This window comes from Schistocerca serialis, chromosome 9 (assembly GCF_023864345.2).
Source record: "Schistocerca serialis cubense isolate TAMUIC-IGC-003099 chromosome 9, iqSchSeri2.2, whole genome shotgun sequence".
Lineage (NCBI taxonomy): Eukaryota > Metazoa > Arthropoda > Insecta > Orthoptera > Acrididae > Schistocerca > Schistocerca serialis.
Window position 1 is genome coordinate 502,099,252 of NC_064646.1, and position 20,193 is coordinate 502,119,444.

The window sequence follows — 20,193 nt, forward strand, 5'->3', positions numbered from 1 at the left end:
ATGAAATCTTATAACTATTTTGTTGTCCTCCACAAAACTAACATAAGCTGATCCTGCACACTTCCCGCATCTCATATTCTGCGTACGCTCTTGCACAGTTCTGTGCCTCTAATCAGTTATACAGTATCATTTACCAGATCTGCGGACAGTTAACTGCCATCGTAAATCTCCTCATCGGTGTCGCAGTTTTCACAAACATTAGTGCAGGTTCATTTTATAGCCAATTATCATACAGGACTGGATACTTATTTAAAGAAATGTAGACTAAATTCTACTTTGATTCATAAATTTCAGATTTCCTTTTCTACTAAGCTATACAACGATTTGACATGTAAATGAAGCAAACATGTGAGAATGCACACAGAGTATTGAGATGGTATTAGACGTAATTCAGTTTTATAGACAGAAACCAATGTCAGCACAGCAAACACATAAATATTGCATACAAAAGTTAACAAAACATGTTCATGCATCACGTGTAGGCAATAACCATTGAAGAACATAATTTTCTTGAACAGGAAACTTGACTCTCATACAGTGTCCCATTTTACAAGGGTCATTTTTAAAGTAAGAACTGATGGCACATCATGTCCACGCATCCTGACATGTGACATATGTTCCCAGTCGGCCACTCCTGGCCAGTCTCTCACTACACCATCATTAAGTTTCACATCTCTGCATGTGTTTGTTGAATGGTTATACTGCTGCATTTGTCACCATGTTAATCAATAATCCCACTGACTGTGCAGTGTGCTCTGTTATACGGTCCTTACATGCAGCTCTACTGTATGATTAAATGATGATGGCGTCCTCTTGGGTAAAATATTCCGGAGGTAAAATAGTCCCCCATTCGGATCTCCGGGCGGGGACTACTCAAGAGGACGTCGTTATCAGGAGAAAGAAAACTGGCGTTCTACGGATCGGAGCGTGGAATGTCAGATCCCTTAATCGGGCAGGTAGGTTAGAAAATTTAAAAATGGAAATGGATAGGTTAAAGTTAGATATAGTGGGAATTAGTGAAGTTCGGTGGCAGGAGGAACAAGACTTTTGGTCAGGTGATTACAGGGTTATAAATACAAAATCAAATAGGGGTAATGCAGGAGTAGGTTTAATAATGAATAAAAAAATAGGAGTGCGGGTTAGCTACTACAAACAGCATAGTGAACGCATTATTGTGGCCAAGATAGATACAAAGCCCATGCCTACTACAGTAGTACAAGTTTATATGCCAACTAGCTCTGCAGATGATGAAGAAATTGATGAAATGTATGACGAGATAAAAGAAATTATTCAGATTGTGAAGGGAGACGAAAATTTAATAGTCATGGGTGACTGGAATTCGTCAGTAGGAAAAGGGAGAGAAGGAAACATAGTAGGTGAATATGGATTGGGGGAAAGGAATGAAAGAGGAAGCCGCCTTGTAGAATTTTGCACAGAGCATAACTTAATCATAGCTAACACTTGGTTCAAGAATCATAAAAGAAGGTTGTATACCTGGAAGAATCCTGGAGATACTAAAAGGTATCAGATAGATTATATAATGGTAAGACAGAGATTTAGGAACCAGGTTTTAAATTGTAAGACATTTCCTGGGGCAGATGTGGATTCTGACCACAATCTATTGGTTATGAACTGCAGATTGAAACTGAAGAAACTGCAAAAAGGTGGGAAGTTAAGCAGATGGTACCTGGATAAACTGAAAGAACCAGAGGTTGTAGAGAGTTTGAGGGAGAGCATAAGGGAACAATTGACAGGAATGGGGGAAAGAAATACAGTAGAAGAAGAATGGGCAGCTCTGAGGGATGAAGTAGTGAAGGCAGCAGACGATCAAGTAGGTAAAAAGACGAGGGCTAATAGATATCCTTGGGTAACAGAAGAAATATTGAATTTAATTGATGAAAGGAGAAAATATAAAAATGCAGTAAATGAAGCAGGCAAAAAGGAATACAAACGTCTCAAAAATGAGATCGACAGGAAGTGCAAAATGGCTAAGCAGGGATGGCTAGAGGACAAATGTAAGGATGTACAGGCTTGTCTCACTAGGGGTAAGATAGATACTGCCTACAGGAAAATTAAAGAGACCTTTGGAGAGAAGAGAACCACTTGTATGAATATCAAGAGCTCAGATGGCAACCCAGTTCTAAGCAAAGAAGGGAAGGCAGAAAGGTGGAAGGAGTATATAGAGGGTTTATACAAGGGCGATGTACTTGAGGACAATATTATGGAAATGGAAGAGGATGTAGATGAAGACGAAATGGGAGATAAGATACTGCGTGAAGAGTTTGACAGAGCACTGAAAGACCTGAGTCGAAACAAGGCCCCGGGAGTAGACAACATTCCATTAGAACTACTGATGGCCTCGGGAGAGCCAGTCCTGACAAAACTCTACCATCTGGTGAGCACGATGTATGAGACTGGCGAAATACCCTCAGACTTCAAGAAGAATATAATAATTCCAATCCCAAAGAAAGCAGGTGTTGACAGATGTGAAAATTACCGAACTATCAGTTTAATAAGTCACAGCTGCAAAATACTAACGCGAATTCTTTACAGACGAATGGAAAAACTGGTAGAAGCCGACCTCGGGGAAGATCAGTTTGGATTCCGTAGAAATGTTGGAACACGTGTGACAATACTGACCTTACGACTTATCTTAGAAGAAAGATTAAGAAAAGGCAAACCTACGTTTCTAGCATTTGTAGACTTAGAGAAAGCTTTTGACAATGTTAACTGGAATACTCTCTTTCAAATTCTGAAGGTGGCAGGGGTAAAATACAGGGAGCGAAAGGCTATTTACAATTTGTACAGAAACCAGATGGCGGTTATAAGAGTCGAGGGGCATGAAAGGGAAGCAGTGGTTGGGAAAGGAGTGAGACAGGGTTGTAGCCTCTCCCCGATGTTATTCAATCTGTATATTGAGCAAGCAATAAAGGAAACAAAAGAAAAAATCGGAGTAGGTATTAAAATTCATGGAGAAGAAGTAAAAACTCTGAGGTTCGCCGATGACATTGTAATTCTGTCAGAGACAGCAAAGGACTTGGAAGAGCAGTTGAATGGAATGGACAGTGTCTTGAAAGGAGGATATAAGATGAACATCAACAAAAGCAAAACGAGGATAATGGAATGTAGTCAAATTAAGTCGGGTGATGCTGAGGGTATTAGATTAGGAAATGAGACACTTAAAGTAGTAAAGGATTTTTGCTATTTAGGGAGTAAAATAACCGATGATGGTCGAAGTAGAGAGGATATAAAATGTAGACTGGCAATGGCAAGGAAAGCGTTTCTCAAGAAGAGAAATTTGTTAACATCGAGTATAGATTTAAGTGTCAGGAAGTCGTTTCTGAAAGTATTTGTATGGAGTGTAGCCATGTATGGAAGTGAAACATGGACGATAACTAGTTTGGACAAGAAGAGAATAGAAGCTTTCGAAATGTGGTGCTACAGAAGAATGCTGAAGATAAGGTGGGTAGATCACGTAACTAATGAGGAGGTATTGAATAGGATAGGGGAGAAGAGAAGTTTGTGGCACAACTTGACTAGAAGAAGGGATCGGTTGGTAGGACATGTTTTGAGGCATCAAGGGATCACAAATTTAGCATTGGAGGGCAGCGTGGAGGATAAAAATCGTAGAGGAAGACCAAGAGATGAATACACTAAGCAGATTCAGAAGGATGTTGGTTGCAGTAGGTACTGGGAGATGAAGAAGCTTGCACAGGATAGAGTAGCATGGAGAGCTGCATCAAACCAGTCTCAGGACTGAAGACCACAACAACAACAACAACATGCAAAACAAATTCATCCTGCTGAAATTCACCAGCAGCTTGACGTTTACGGTGCAGGTGTAATGAATGATGGAAATGTGCATAAATGGTGTAGGCTGTTTAATGAAAGTAGGACAAATGTTCATGATGATCTGGATGTCCTACTGCCACGAATGAAGAATTGACATAAAAAGTTGATGAGGCAATTAGCCACAACAGGCACTTCATTATTGACGAGCTGCATCAGAAATTTCCACAGGTTTCAAGATCAGTATTTTATCATATTGTTACTGACAAAATTTGCTACAAAAAATGTGTGCGAGATGGGTACCGAAAATGTTGACAGAAGATCACAAAACAAAGCAAATGGTGCATTCATGTCAGTTTTAGAGTGCTACCACAAGGATGGTGACGAGTTCCTAAGTCGCACCGTGACCGGTGATGAAACGTGGATTGCACAATACACTCTAGAGAATGCACGTCAGTCCAGTGAGGGGCGTCATTCAAACTCGCTGATGAAACCATAAAACTTCAACAAGAACATTCAACATGGAAAATCACGGCCATGATTTTTTGGGACCGGAGAGGCATTCTTCAGGTAGACTTTTTGTCAAAAGGAATGACAATCAATGATGAGATGTACCACGAAACATTAATAAAGCTTAGGCACACAATTCAAAATTGCCGGCAGGTACTGTTCTCTAGCAGTGGCATTCTGCTTCAAATGCTCAGCCTCACATTGTGGCAAGAACAACAATGCAGCTGGATAAGTTTCATTGGGAGTTACTGGATCATCCATCACACAGCCCTGAAATAGCCCCATCAGACTTTCATCTGTTTCCAAAACTGAAGGAATTTCTTGGTGGAAAGTGCTTAGAAAATGATGACATATTGAAAGAAACTGTTACTAACTGGTTTAATAGCCAGGCAGCAGATTTCTTAGATGCTGGGATTCGAAAGCTGGTACCAAGACTTAACAAATGTTTAAAATTTTCATGGTGACTACGCTGAAAAGCAAAAAAATGTGCATGTTTGTTGTACAATTTATGTTCATAAATAAAATTTCTCCAACTCCATTACAAATCGGTTCTTACTTTAAAAATGACCCTTGTAATTACTGCTAGGAAAACAATGGTTCTTCATCACTCCCCCCATGCCCCCACCTCCTCAGATCTTAAAATTCTGTCAGCCTACTGCTAATAAGAAAGGTTATTCTCTCACCAAATCCTGTGGGCAGTCACATTGTTTCTGCTCTTGTAAAGTACCTATACATACTTCTACAAGTGTTATCCAGAGTCTTAAAAATACACTATTGGCCATTAAAATTGCTACACCAAGAAGATGACGTGCTACAGGTGCGAAATTTAACTGACAGGAAGAAGACGCTGTGATATGCAAATGATTAGCTTTTCAGAGCATTCACACAAGGTTGGCGCCGGTGGCGACACCTACAATGTGCTGACATGAGGAAAGTTTCCAACCAATTTCTCATTCACAAACAGCAGTTGATCGGCGTTGCCTGGTGAAACGTTGTTGTGATGCCTCGTGTAAGGAGGGGAAATACGTACCATCACGTTTCCAACTTTGATAAAGGTCATATTGAAGTCTATTGCAACTGCGGTTTATCGTATCGCGGCATTGCTGCTCGTGTTGGTTGAGATCCAACGACTGTTAGCAGAATATGTTCAGGAGGATAATACGGCACGCCGTGCTGGATCCCAACGGCCTCGTATCACTAGCAGTCGAGATGACAGAGCATCTTATCCGCATGGTTGTAACAGATCGTGCAGCCACGTCTCGATCCCTGAGTCAACAGATGGGGACGTTTGCAAGACAACAACCATCTGCACGAACAGTTCGACTACGTTTGCAGCAGCATGGACTATCAGCTCGGAGACCATGGCTGTGGTTACCCTTGACGCTGCATCACAGACAGGAGCACCTGCGATGGTGTACTCAATGACAAACCCGGCAAAACGTCATTTTTTCGGATGAATCCATGTTCTGTTTACAGCATCATGATTGTCGCATCCGTGTTTGGTGACATCACGGGGAACGCACATTGGAAGCGTGTATTCCTCATCGCCATACTGGCATATCACCCAGCGTGATGGTATGGGGTGCCATTGGTTACACATCTCCATCACCTCTTGTTCACATTGACGGCACTTTGAACAGTGGACATTACATTTCAGATGGGTTACGACCCGTGGCTCCACCCTTCATTTGATCCCTGTGAAACACTACATTTCAGCAGGATAATGCACGATGGCATGTTGCAGGCCCTGTAGAGGCCTTTCGGGATATAGAAAATGTTCGACTACTGCCCTGGTCAGCACATTCTCCAGATCTCTCACTAATTGAAAATGTCTGGTCAATGGTGGCTGAGCAACTGGCTCGTCACAATACGCCAGTCACTATTCTTGATGAACTGTGGTATCGTGTTGAAGCTGCATGGGCAGCTGTACCTGTACATGCCGTCCAAGCTCTGTTTGACTCAATGCCCAGGCGTATTAAGGCTGTTATTATTGCCAGAGGTACTGATTTCTCAGGATCTATGCACCCAAATTGCGTGAAAATGTAATCAATGTCAGTTCTAGTGTACTATATTTGTCCAATGTGGATCTTTAGTGGATTTTCCATTGTTTGATTTTCACCATACAATTCTTGCAGAACATCCAGCTGTCAGGTATACTTCCATCAATTCAGAAACCTTACAATTTAAATGCCATTAAAAATGTGAAATGGACTTCCAATGTTGTTGCCTTATGCAATTAAATTGTATCATTCCCTTTCAATATGTTGAAATAAAAGACTTCCACCAACTGTATAGCACAGAAATGAAAACTAATAAAATTTTTTCTTTGTCATATTCATTTTTCTCAAACCAAAAATAGTAAGGTCTTACTTGTGAAGCATTCAAAAAAATTTTTTGTTGTTGGGCAGTGTAATTTGCCTTTTAAGATTAATCGGATAGAAACTGAAGCAATCAATTAAAATTTGTGCCCTGGTCGGGACTTGAACCCGGGTCTCCTGCTTACTATGAGGTGTAGGTAGCATTTCCCAGTACAAAGCTGGGTGTGCTATTCCAATATCAGACAGTTCGGGCAATACTGATGATTTAAGAGGGGGAAAATGGGCTAAAGGTGTGAACTGAAGTTTGTGTTAGGGACGGCACTGGACTAGGGTAGTCCTTGCAACTGTGGTAGCCACAATGTGGTGTAGTAAATTATAATTCATTACTTCAGCTTCCATTTTTATCAAAGATAAATCATAAAATTAGCACTTCTTTGTGAGTTTCTTCATTTTTACTGAAGCCACACTGGTCAATCCATATTTTTGTAGACAACTTGAGTTAATATACTGCAAACATAATATTAAATTCATGGTTTGACAATATGCACAGCTGCCAGCAATTGCTGTATTTGGTACTGTGATTATTACATTCTTCTTTAAGCATGAGGATATTTGGTCTGTCTCATATATTCTACATACTAGGTGAAACAGCTTTGTTGTGGTTGGTTCTCCCAGGGATCTTCATGGTTCAGAGTCACTGTCACCTCCTAGGGGCACCTTTTTTAACTTAGGCCTCTTCAGCACTCTCTCAAATTATTCTCGCAGTATCAGAGCCCCTGTCCAACCCCTACCGCTTCCTTTTCATAATATTGTCTTCCAGTACATTTCCTTCGTACAGCTATTTTATATATTCCTTCCACCTTTCAGTCTCCTCCTTAAGTATAAAAAATGGCTCTGAGCACTATGGGACTCAACATCGTAGGTCTTAACTCCCCTAGAACTTAGAACTACTTAAACCTAACTAACCTAAGGACATCACACATACCCATGCCCGAGGCAGGATTCGAACCTGCGACTGTAGCAGTCCCGCGGTTCCGGACTGCAGCGCCAGAACCGCACGGCCACCGCGGCCGGCCCTTAAGTATATCTAGACTACCATTCTCAAATCATATTACTGTTCATGAATAAGGCCTTTCTTTGCCTAGTTTCATCTTTATCAACTCAAGCAGTATTATCTCTAACCACATTCGATCTTTTATCAATTGAAGTTTGTGGTTGTAGTCCTCTCAATAATAATGTTCGTTTTCTACTACTTTTTTGTGCCATGTGATGGATCAGTGACCAAATGTTTTATGGTGAATACATCAATATTTATTTCTTCTTTCACTTTAATAAAACACACACACACACACACACACACACACACACACACACACACACACACACACAGAGAGAGAGAGAGAGAGAGAGAGAATATTCAGACAGATATTAATCACATATTTATTTCAGTAGCAATAAAATATTTTATATTGTCTCTCTTTGGCATGGTCATTTCCCACAGGTAAATCATAAAATGATGAGGTTTAAGGAAAACTGTAAACATATAACTGCTGTGCACTTACTTTATTTTCACTGAATTTATATCACATTACTATAGCCATTAAAAAGCAATTTACATAGCAAACATTACAGAAAATGTTTAGTGAGAATGCGCTAGTGCCATTAAAAAAGAAAAAAAAAAGACATCTCTGTGGTTAAAAAAAGAAACACACAACTGTTAGCTGTGTACATCTTTCTCAATCTCCTCACAATCAGTCATCTAATATATGTCACAGAATGCCAGGAAACTACATTACGGTACTGGTAACTATGAAGTATAATGCACAGTGTAATACAGTACACAATAACTTGTTAACTGGAATACAATGCATATACGTACCGCACATGTGGCCCGAGCTGGGGAAGACTCCAAGCATGGGGGAGGCCACCATGCAGATCAACAAAACTTTCTATTCCTGCAATATTAAGGCAGCGCGGCTGAGGTGTTCCACAAGAAGGAACAGCAGGGGATTCTGGCGGTACCGCCTTCACATCGACACCACCACTTACAGGAGGCTGCTGAACATGAGCCCCCATACCACCATTATTGCTGGTGTTGTTATCTGCATGGATGGTCTCATCGTGTGCCTGTATGACATCACAAAGTGTAACACCAGTTTCTCAAGCCAGTCACCAGCCAATAGAACTGACAGAAATTTACAGAAGTGCTGAACAACATGGAAGAAATGCACACTTACAGAGTTCGTTAAATTTGAAACTGTTCTAATGGTGAGATAAGGAGTAATCCATAAAAAAATGGAAATTATTGTTACATATTAATGCTTTTGAAAATAAAAGAATGGTTTCTCATTTCACATGGCCCAACTAAATACTTTAATCACATCCTTTTTCAGATTTACAAGAAAACTTTAATTTGGAAATGTGCATAGTGTTACATTACCAGTACTTGGTGCTTACTTGAATAACAGAAGACAATATACATAGGATACAACTCTTCAAAAAGAGCTAATGTTCTGGAAAGTACTGTCTTCTGGCCCTCTTTCTTATTTTTGCTATGAACCATTAGCCCTGCTATCTTGCTTTATGATACTCATTTCATAGTCATCATCTTATGATGATAAATTTGAGGATGTTCCAGTCATGTACATGGAATATGTTTATTAACACAATTTCCTCACATCACTACCATTTAAAAAACTATGTAAAATGTTAGTCATGTGGTGCACTATTATTCTATCTTCACTAGATTCAAGAATGCATCAATTACGAACCTGTGCATTAGTTTCTATACATCCTTTGCCACGATCAGTATTACAGAATTTGCTGTCGGGGAAGAAATTCACCACTATGACACTAGAGTTAAAGAAAATCTGAATATTCCAAATACACAGGCTGCTTAAGATTAATAAACCGTACCAAGTGAACTGCCTCAATGTTTTCCCCCCTTTTCTTTTTCTTTTCTTTTCTTCTTTTTTTTTTTTTTTTTTTTTTTTTTAATTTCATTTCTTTCTTGGTCAAATCCTTATACCTTTATAACACAAAGCTACTCAAGTATACATCAGACAATATGTCTTATATGAGATTTATCTGTTATAATCTACAACCAACAATATTAAGTATATATTATTAAGGATACTGTACATAATCTCTGATTTATTTCAGCAGCCTTCCCGCCAGCTAGTGTTCCTCCAGTTTTCATTAATGGCATATTACAATAGCCAAGTAATTCTTTGACAGACAGTTACAAAGTCTGCTTGTTATAGAATGAGATCATACAAGGTGTGGACAAAAAATGATGAGACTGATGCTGTCACAAAGTACGCATGGACCAAAGACAAATGACTGATAGCCGTGAAGTGTGAAGCCTTCATAGTGGGATGAAGCATCTCCGGTGTGGCCATGGACTTCATTTATGTAACAGCTGTTATTTTGCTTTGCTGTAAAAATGGTAAGTGTAAAAATAAAGCGAGAAATTGTCATGAAGTATCACATCAAACTTGGAAAAACTGCTAGTGAAACCTATCTTTTACTGACAGAAGTTTATAGAGAAGACTGTTTACCACTCCTGCAAGTTTCTGAGTTGATCAAGTGCAAAATGGCTGAGAACATGTTGAAGATGACTTACCTCTGGGATGCTGTTCAGTATCAAAAACAGATGAAAATATCAAAACAGTAGGTAATCTGTAGTAGGATTTGACCAAGAAAGAAATGAATTTTTTTTTAAAAAAAAAGAAAAGAAAAGAAAAAGAAAAAGGGGGCAATGGCAAGTAAATCGTTTCTGAAGAAGAGAAATTTGTTAACATCGAGTATAGATTTAAGTGTCAGGAAGTCGTTTCTGAAAGTATTTGTATGGAGTGTAGCCATGTACGGAAGTGAAACATGGACGATAACCAGTTTGGACAAGAAGAGAATAGAAGCTTTCGAAATGTGGTGCTACAGAAGAATGCTGAAGATAAGGTGGGTAGATCACGTAACTAATGAGGAGGTATTGAATAGGATTGGGGAGAAGAGAAGTTTGTGGCACAACTTGAGTAGAAGAAGGGATCGGTTGGTAGGTCATGTTTTGAGGCATCAAGGGATCACAAATTTAGCATTGGAGGGCAGCGTGGAGGGTAAAAATCGTAGAGGGAGACCAAGAGATCAATACACTAAGCAGATTCAGAAGGATGTAGGTTGCAGTAGGTACTGGGAGATGAAGAAGCTTGCACAGGATAGAGTAGCATGGAGAGCTGCATCAAACCAGTCTCAGGACTGAAGACCACAACAACAACAACAACAGGTAATCTGATTCAATCTGATCACTGCTTGAGTATCTGATCGATTGCCGAAACTGTAGGAATTGACATGGAAAGCTTAAAGCAAATTTTACAAAACAATTATAACATGAGAAAAGTGTGTGTGAAACAGGTGCTGAAGATTCTCATGACTGAGCAAAAAGCACCTTGTGAAAATGTTTTAGAGAGACTTGGAATACCATCGAAAATGATCATAAACAGTGTTAACATATGATGAATCTTGGTTTTTCACTTATTATGATCCAGAAATTAAGTGCCACTTCATGCACTGGAAGAGCTCAATTGACAGAGAGAGAAAAAAGCTCGAATGAGCAAATCAAGTTCAAAGCGACGACAATATTTTTTTTTTTTTTTTTTTTTTACATTAATGGAATTGTGTATCTTCACTGGGTTCCTGAAAGTCAAATCATTAATCAACATTACTATCTCTTCTTGCTCAATTATGTGCTCACACTGCACTGTCTGCTAAGAGGTTTCTAGGAAGTACAGCTTCTGAGTGTTAGACCACCCACCTTACTTGCCTGACCTAACACTTATCTATTTCCAAAGGTCAAATCTGCATTAAAAGAAACAGAATTTCAATCAATTGAAGCAGTGAAAGAAAAAGTGGCATGTGTGATTGAGGAGCTCATAGAAGAAGACCTCCAGCACTGTTTCCATCAATGGAACTTTGCGTAGAGCATTGTAGGGATAGAACATGGGAGAATATTAAGGGTGACAATGACTAAATATGTACATCTTTTTTAAATAAAATGTTTTGCGGCAATAGTCCCATTATTTTATAGCCACACCTCGTATGCTGTTAAGAGTTTCATGGGTTATCTCAATGGATTCTCTCATTCCTTCTTCAGAGACATCCTTCAACAGCATTTCAGAAGTTCCTCACATCCAGCATTGTGCCTCCATTCTCTCTCAAGTCTTTACTTAACATTTTCAATTTTAACAGCCACATTTAGTCTGCTCACCCTAAAGGGATAACTCTATAATGACTCTGTCAAGGAACAAATTAGCTCAAAATTTTTTATCTTCACATATAGGAGCTCAAACTCTAATTTATCTTTGCATCTTGCCAGCCTGTTTATTCATTTTTTCCCTTCATCTTTAATTCATATTTACTCCACACTTTATTCTTTCTGTCATCTCTATACCAAAGTTGGCACAGTGCCTATCTTTAGCTTCATTTTCTCACCCTCTGAGTCCTGCTGGTACCTTTCTGTCTTCCCTGACCAAACCATTTCACCACTCTGAAAAAGTAACATGTAAATGCCAAAAACTTGGATAAGATGAGCCAGCAATTAAATATGAGTGTGTGTTATCTCCATCCAACAGTGAAGGCCATGATCTTCCGCAGCAAAAACCTGAGATGTGTGAAGGTGCATTATGATAATGGAAAATAACTTTTGTTCTCTGCAAGATGTGGCCATTTAGTCTGAATATCATCCTTCAGTTTTTCCAACAGTCAACTTAACGCTCCCATGGTGATGGTGCAACCTTGTTGTGGTCACTCTCAGAAAAAGTTGCTGGAAGTTTTTCTGCAGATGGAATCATTCCCTATTTCTTCGGTGGGACCTTTTGTCATCCACTATGATTCATCTACTGTAAAACAACAGAGAAACTCCATCGCATAAGGTTTAACTAAGTCCAAACATCCTTGAGCAATAGTACTTTTTTATCTTTGGTCAACAGTCATCCATTGAGCAGAAAGCTTTGCCATGGCCAAGATTTCATGTAAAGCATGGCCATGAACAATTGAGATCACTGCAGTGTCAGGAAGCCTGCATATCCTTGACTGACATTCAGTGAACCTCTTTGATCATACAGGTTCTGAGCCCTCATTATCTCCATTAGATACAGAATAATTTTTAAATTTTGGCATCTCATTTCTTTACTATAGAAACTATGTAGCAAGGACTGTTTAATGTCCAATCCTGTATATTAGTTATGGCAAAACATTTTAAAATAGGATACTTTACCTTAAATCATAACTGAATGTAATCCATTTTCAAAGAAGTATTGACATAATTATTTACATGATCATTACAAACAAACAGCTAAATGAACCTCTGTGAAACTTTGCAGTTGGCATCTAAAGTTTTACATTTAAAAAATCACAGTAGTTTGGCTACATTAATGTCATCTTTGTCTTCAGCTGAATACTTCTCGAACATCCCTCATACAATCTCTCTCTGTGTCTGTCTATGCAATTTAGGCAAATGAGTGAAAAAAAAACTTAATATTTGAACTGATTAGAATCTAATAGGTGGATAACTGACTGATTTGGAATATTGCTTACATGACAGTACTCTTAATTTTGCCTTAGCTGAGACCAAAAAAAAAGATAAGTATTACCTTAAGAGACCAAGTACCACTCTGCTTATGGAAGCCTGCTAGTAGTGTTGCCATATCAAGCTGATTTTCCTTAGTGTAAGAATCTTATAATTCTTGAGTAAGTTTCTTTACGTGCTCAAGCCCTACTACCAAGTTGTAATTGGTATGTTCAATAAAGAGAATATAAAATACTTCACCAGCGATAATGCAGCCAGAATAGTATCCTTAATGTAATATTGGGAAAATATCTATAGTACTGCAGTTTTGTTTCTTAATTAAAATCTCAAAACCACCTACAGTTGTTTAAGCTATAACTTTCTTAAATAAGCATAAATAATTAACTAATAACACATTGAACTGAAGACAAACATACAGAAATGCTTTGCTAAAGTAAACAGTATTCTGAAACAGAAATGATGCATATTAGTAATTGGGATGGACTGCTAGCATTTCACAAGCAAGTAACTCAGGTTGAAAGTGCTTAACATATAACAGGCACAGATAAAAACAACAAGTATAAGTTAGGGTACAAATGCAAGCAAAGGCAACATTCACATTTCAAAGGCTCATGAGTGCACAACTAGACTACATAATTAACATTAGGAAGTAAAGCAGAATGAATGAAACTATATACAGTTGCTGCTGCTGCTTATTTTATTATTATTATATGAAAACTTATTTTGAAAGTAGGAAAGATGGCATGTGATAAAAGATTTATTGGGCTAACTGTCTTGTGTAACAAAAATATTTTGGTATGCTTATTTCCTAAATAACATTAATGTATCATGCACTTGAATAAATTTAAATTGCAGGAAAATATATACATTTATCAATTGGTGAAGACATTACACAGGAGAAATAACAGGCAAATTGGAATAAAAATCTGATATGCTATTACCTATTGCAGACAATTTCTACAATACAAAACAGCAATTCAAATAATTATTGACTTAAAAACAGCCAAATTTTACATAGAACTCATAAATTAATGCACAATGCAACTGTAGATTGGAAGGCAGTGGAATCTCAAACTACAGGATACAGCATTTCTTAAAAAAAAAAAAAAAACACCTATCAGAGCTTCCACATGTCTCAGTGCATGTCATTCCTGCACTGTGTTACAAGTAAGAAAAAAAGATGATTGCTCACAAAGGACAAATCAAATGATGAAATGGAATCTTAAAATACTAATTTTGTTAGCATCTGAAACATGAGAGGCATACAAAAAATTTGCTTAACAGTGCACAGCAAAACACAATTTAATAAAAAGTGTTGCTATGCTATTAGCAGAATTATAAGTACATGTACTCCACTCTAAGCCAATTAAGATAATTTCAAGCCTGAATTGATTACAATGACTGTGGATGCCATAATATATCATGCAGTCATTCTTATTCAATACCAAGAAATAATAAAAAATTAAACAAATATTTATATAGGTTGACTCTTACACAGAAGACTAAAGCAACCAGCCACTTTTTACAAAGCTATTTATTTACTTAAACAGCACCATTACCACTTTTGAACTGATAGGTTCATCTTCAGACTTTTAGATTTCATTTTTTGTTTCCCCACCTGACAAAACTTCCTTGGGGTGGTGATGCCCTACAGCCAAAACAAAATGTGAGACAACGTCTTTTTAATTGTCATTGTGCCTCACGATGATTTTAAGTGATGTAAACAAATAATTATTATTATATGGAAGATGTTTCAATTATTTACAATGAAGAACGCACACTGGAACATAAAGGCACAGATTCTTCATTGTAAATAATTGAAATATCTTCCATTTAATAATAATAATAATAATTTGTTTACATCACTTAAAATCATCTTGAGGCACAATTACAATTATAAAGACATTGTCTCACATTTTGTTTTGGTTGTAGTGCATCACCACCCCAAGGAAGTTTCATCGAGTGTAGTGGTGGTGGTGGTGGTGGTGGTGGTGGTGGTAGTAGTAGTAGTAGTAGTAGTAGTAGCAGCAGCTTTATTCATCCATAGATCTCTTTTTTTACAATGATATAGCACATGTCAAAGTATTTACAAGTTTAGACCAATTTAAAATAAGCTAATGGATATACACATATATTTATAGACTTCTAGTTAGAGACAATTATTAAATTTACTCCTCGCCTACAATACTTTTTTTACAAATAACTTATTAAATAATGTAATGCCACACTGCTCACTCATATCTCACTATTAGTCACTGCACACACTATACACACATTGTTTCATAACACTTCACTCACCACACACACACACACACACACACACACACACACACACACACACACACACACACAGATGATCCCTGGGCCATTTTCTGTACCGCAACTTCCCATTTCCTATCCTGAAAAACTGAGTCAGCATATCCCTCCACAATGAGTAAGATGTTGAGCTTAGAAAGAGGAAGAAGTGTTAGTATTGTGCTATGCATAGCTTGGGGGTAAGTATTTCTAGAACGGAAAAAAGGAGGTAAAAAACATAAATTAAAGGTGTTATGTGGAATGTTGGATGTTTTATAATTATTATTATTATTATTATTATTATTTATTTGTATAACATTTTTTTTTATCAAACCCCTCTCTCTTCCTTCAATTTATAAAATGTATTGCATAACAGGTACTTTTTAGCTGCCATTTTAAACAAGTGTATTTTTGAAATTTCTTTAATCTCTTTTGGTAATTTATTGTACAGTTTTACTCCTTGGTAGAAAATGCTGTTTTGAGTTTTATGTTTATCTTTTCTTGACAAATGTAAGTTGAGTCTATCTCTTGTTGCATGGTCATGGACAGAGCTGTTTGTGCAGTAATTACCAATGTTATTTTTGATGTGTATAACTGACTGGTAAATGTGTTCACATGGAGCAGTTAAAATCCCCAGCATTTTGAACAGATCATCACAATGAGCTCAACTAGTATTTTTGGTTATTATTCTTATGGCTCTTTCCTGGAGTTTGAAAATCGTGTTCACATTTTGTGCATTTGTTCCCCAAAAAAGAATGCCATAGCTAAGAATTGAGTGTATATATATGAATATTATGTAACTAAAAGACACTGCATGTTACACACTGATGATAGGATTCTAAGGGCATAACGTGCTGATGGCATTCTGTTTGCAAGTACCTTCGTGTGTTCACACCGCTTCAACTTAGAATCAATATTCATTCCTAGAAATTTTGCATTTGTTACACAGTCTGTAGAAGTGCCATCTACATTTAATTTAACATAGTCATTTTTCCTCTTCAAACTGAAATTCATGGCTTTTTTTTTTTTCATTAAATGTCACTTTATTGCTTATTGACCAATCATAATCTTCCTTGAGAGTTTCATTTGCTTTCTCAGCAGGGAGTTCTGGGAGTTCTCTTGTTTTGTCAGTGAATACAATATTGCTGTCATCAGCGAAGAGAATTTTTTCACCATGAGTAACACTACTGGGAAAGTCATTGATGTATGAGGAATAGTATTGGTCCTAATATGCTACCTAGCGGAAACCCTACATTAACGTATTTTGGTTCTGATAAGTGTTTTTCTGAATGTTTAGATCTATTTAAAGTATGTGTTATCTCTACTCTTTGTACCCTATCTGATAAGTATGATTGAAACCAGTAATTAGCTACCTGCCCCTCTTATTCTCAATGCTTCAAATTTATTTAAAAGAATCTTGTGGTCAACTGTATCAAACGCCTTAGAACGAGCCAAAAATATGCCTGTGATACACTCATCTGTATCAAGAGCATCAAGTACAACTTTTGTGAATTCTACTATGGCTTACTCTGTATTTTTGCCACCAAACTGTGATTCGCTTAAAAGATTGTTTCTATTAGTTTTGAGAATGGTGCCAGCAGGGAAATTGGCCAGTAATTTTCTATGCCTTCTGCATTACCTTTCTTAAGCAAAGGTACAACTCTTGCCTGTTTTAACTGCTCTGGAAATGTCCCTGATGTGAAGGATTCATTTATTATATTTGTTAAGGGGCCTTGTATAATCCATACGCATTGTTTCAGTACACACATTGGTACTTCATCTAAGCCTACTGACTTTTTATTTTTTAGTTTCTGAACGGTTTTATTGACTTCATTCTCTGTGGTAGGAAGTAACATCATAGTATTTAGTGCAACATTATTTACAGGTGTTATATTTGTTTTGGGGAATTTTTGCTGCAACTTCTCTGCAGTACCTGAAAAATGCTCGTTTACATAGTTTGCTAAGTGTTGTGGATCATTTATTACCTTACTGGCCTCCCTTAGCAGTACATTATTCTGCATTTGTTTGCCTCTCCCCGTTTCCTTTTTTATAACATCCCAGACCACTTTGCTTTTATTCTCTGCATTATATATTATTTTGTCATTACATGGGGATATAAAACACGAAATAAATGTAAAGCATGAACTAGCCATCTGAAGATGAACCTATCGGTTTGAAACCGGTAATGGTGTTGTTTAAGTAAATAAATAGCATTGTAAAAAGTGGCTGGTTGCTGTAATCTTCTGTGTAAGAGTCAACCTATACTTTGCGCACAGCCACAGGCTCAAAATGTCAGTTTCTGACAAAATAGCAAAACAAATAATTACCTCGAACAGTGACCACTGCACAGAAAATGGAACAAACATTAAACTTGCAAAATTGAGGAGCTGTACTTCAGCAGCAGTAATGAATGAAGAGAGTTGGTGATGGAATACAAATTTAACATATTTTTATTTTACAAGAAATGTACCTGGTGCCTTATCTCTGCTGTTCCTGAAGGTATTTTCAATCTTATCTTTATGGTGTGTATGTGGAGTCAAACAACTTAAAGGCTGCTATTGGCACATTGTTCTCATTCCTAACAAAATTCTCTAAAGTTTAATATTTTCAGCTACTTTGGTACAGCAGCCCTACAGTAGTCTGATGTGATATTCAATCCAAGTATACTTACTCAACATCATTAAGAATAATAACTGCGCCGGGTTAACCTGTCGCCAGCACACCAATGGGCAAAGACGTAGCACGAAGATTGATAGTAGGCACCGGATCAAGTGCCTATCATGAGTGAGGCCAGAGACACACTGACAAGCAACATGCCACCAACGCCCTCTCAACAGCAAGTATTTGGGGTGCCGCTACTATCCAGAGGGTCTGACTGATTCACTCTTCCAGTTTGTCGTCTGTCATTCACTCGCAGAGCGGGCTCAAATCAAATTGCAGGTTACGACAGCACTTAGTGACCAGATTAGTGACCATAGTGGCACCAGCAATGAGTCTAAAGTTTGTAATAGCAAGATTATCGGTATAGTCTGCAACAGGGTTATTACTGATGAGCTCGTACCACGAATGTGGGCTCTATTCCTGTTAAGTAGCAGCTTCGTGTAAAAAAAGAACCGTATTGATGTACATGTGAATTTGTGTTGTAGAAAGAGGATACCGTCCACCCACCTTTAACAACATCCTCTCCCTTGCGGAACAAGACACTACAATAACCATTTCCAACTATGATGGCATGATTTGTGTGCTATAATACAACAGGTAGTCGTAAAGTTTTAATTATCCCCAAGACAAAACTGAGCTCGAATTGTGAAACTTGCTCCTTCTCTACATATCAGCCCTCCAATGCAACACATCCTTCCCAACAATGGCTGATGCAGTGGAGAGACCTCAGCAGCAGAAGTCTGCAACTTAGCTGTTTGAGAAATGTACCACCTCAAAAAATCACCTCGTCAGCATTCTGAAAATGCCACTCGTGCAACGATTTCTTCCTCTGACAAAAGAGAAAGGAGTCACTGGGCACTGTGTCAGGAGAGTATGGGACTGAGGCAAAATTTCATAGCCTAAAGAAGCAGTACATATAACTGTGTCTCGTGCAGAGTGAGTTGGAGTATAGCTGCCACTCCTTTCGACAGATTCTCCTGGCACTTCATCTTGACTCCTCCTGTAATCTTATCAGGGAATTCCAGTAATATACTCTTATGACAGTTTGCTTTTTATGAGCATCATCTGTTAGCACTATACAATGTCAATCTCAAAAACTCTCAGTATAACAGTGTCTGATTATCAGCAGTTCTTAGCCTTCTCTGGTGGAGGTGAATCCACAAGTTTCCACTAATTTGCTTCTTCAAATCATCCCTGGAGATTAGACACCTAAAGCAGTCCTCTGCACTGTTCTGACACAGCTGCTGCATCTGTTTGACAGACTTTCTGAATGCATGTGAACAGTCCTAACCCTCGTGGCTGATGACCTCGATAGAGTTCGAAATGTCGTGCCAGATGCCAAAAAACATTGACGAACTTTTTCCACTATCTTGTAAATTGTGTTACACTACGAGCACTGGGATCCCCATTTCTTTTGTGATCCATCACTCTTCACTGACTGATAGTACGCCACTCCGTTCTTTGTATTTGTTTGGCCACAGTGAAAATATCCACCAGAAAACTAATTACCATACCTACTCCACATAACTGAGGCCTGAGCCACTTTGTGCGATTTCTCTAGCAGCGAGCTACAGTACTGTAATATAGGGATTTTAATGTATACCACGGCTACAGAGAACAAATTTATTATTATTATTATTATTATTATTACTTTATTTTATTTTATTTTTTTTCGCTTGAAGTGGTTCCCCTGTCTATCGTGAAGACAGCGTAAACCTTGCTGAGATGCTGTTGCAATTATTGACCTTTCCTTATGTTTTGCTGTCATTCTCAATTTCCTAGGAATGAATACAGTACCACATTAATTTTAAATTTCTCTGTCTACTGGGCACAAACAACTACTCTTCAAATGACATTTTAATGAGAGCAGAACGTACATTTTCTTTTGACAATGAGCATCACATGAAGTACCTTACAAGCAGCCTTTGTTTGAATGAATTCGAACTGTACATCACAGAAACAAAATAACAAATATTTATTGAAGTTCCTCAGAAAATCTATCTGGGAAACATTAGGAGTGAGTCCTGTATACCAAGCAAC

General features: G+C 37.9%; 1 protein-coding gene across 4 annotated transcripts in view; it reads right to left on the reverse strand.

Annotated features, from left to right (window-relative positions):
- LOC126419906 (tau-tubulin kinase homolog Asator) overlaps positions 1–20,193 on the reverse strand; it is a 609,233-nt gene that overhangs the window by 46,733 nt on the left and 542,307 nt on the right. For 3 of the 4 annotated variants that reach the window (XM_050087187.1, XM_050087185.1, XM_050087186.1), the window contains one exon: positions 8,497–8,744. The exons of the other annotated variant lie outside the window; for it this stretch is intronic. In XM_050087187.1, the coding sequence (XP_049943144.1) occupies positions 8,497–8,744 (248 nt within the window). The remainder of the gene's footprint in view (positions 1–8,496; positions 8,745–20,193) is intronic. 4 annotated transcript variants of the gene reach the window in all.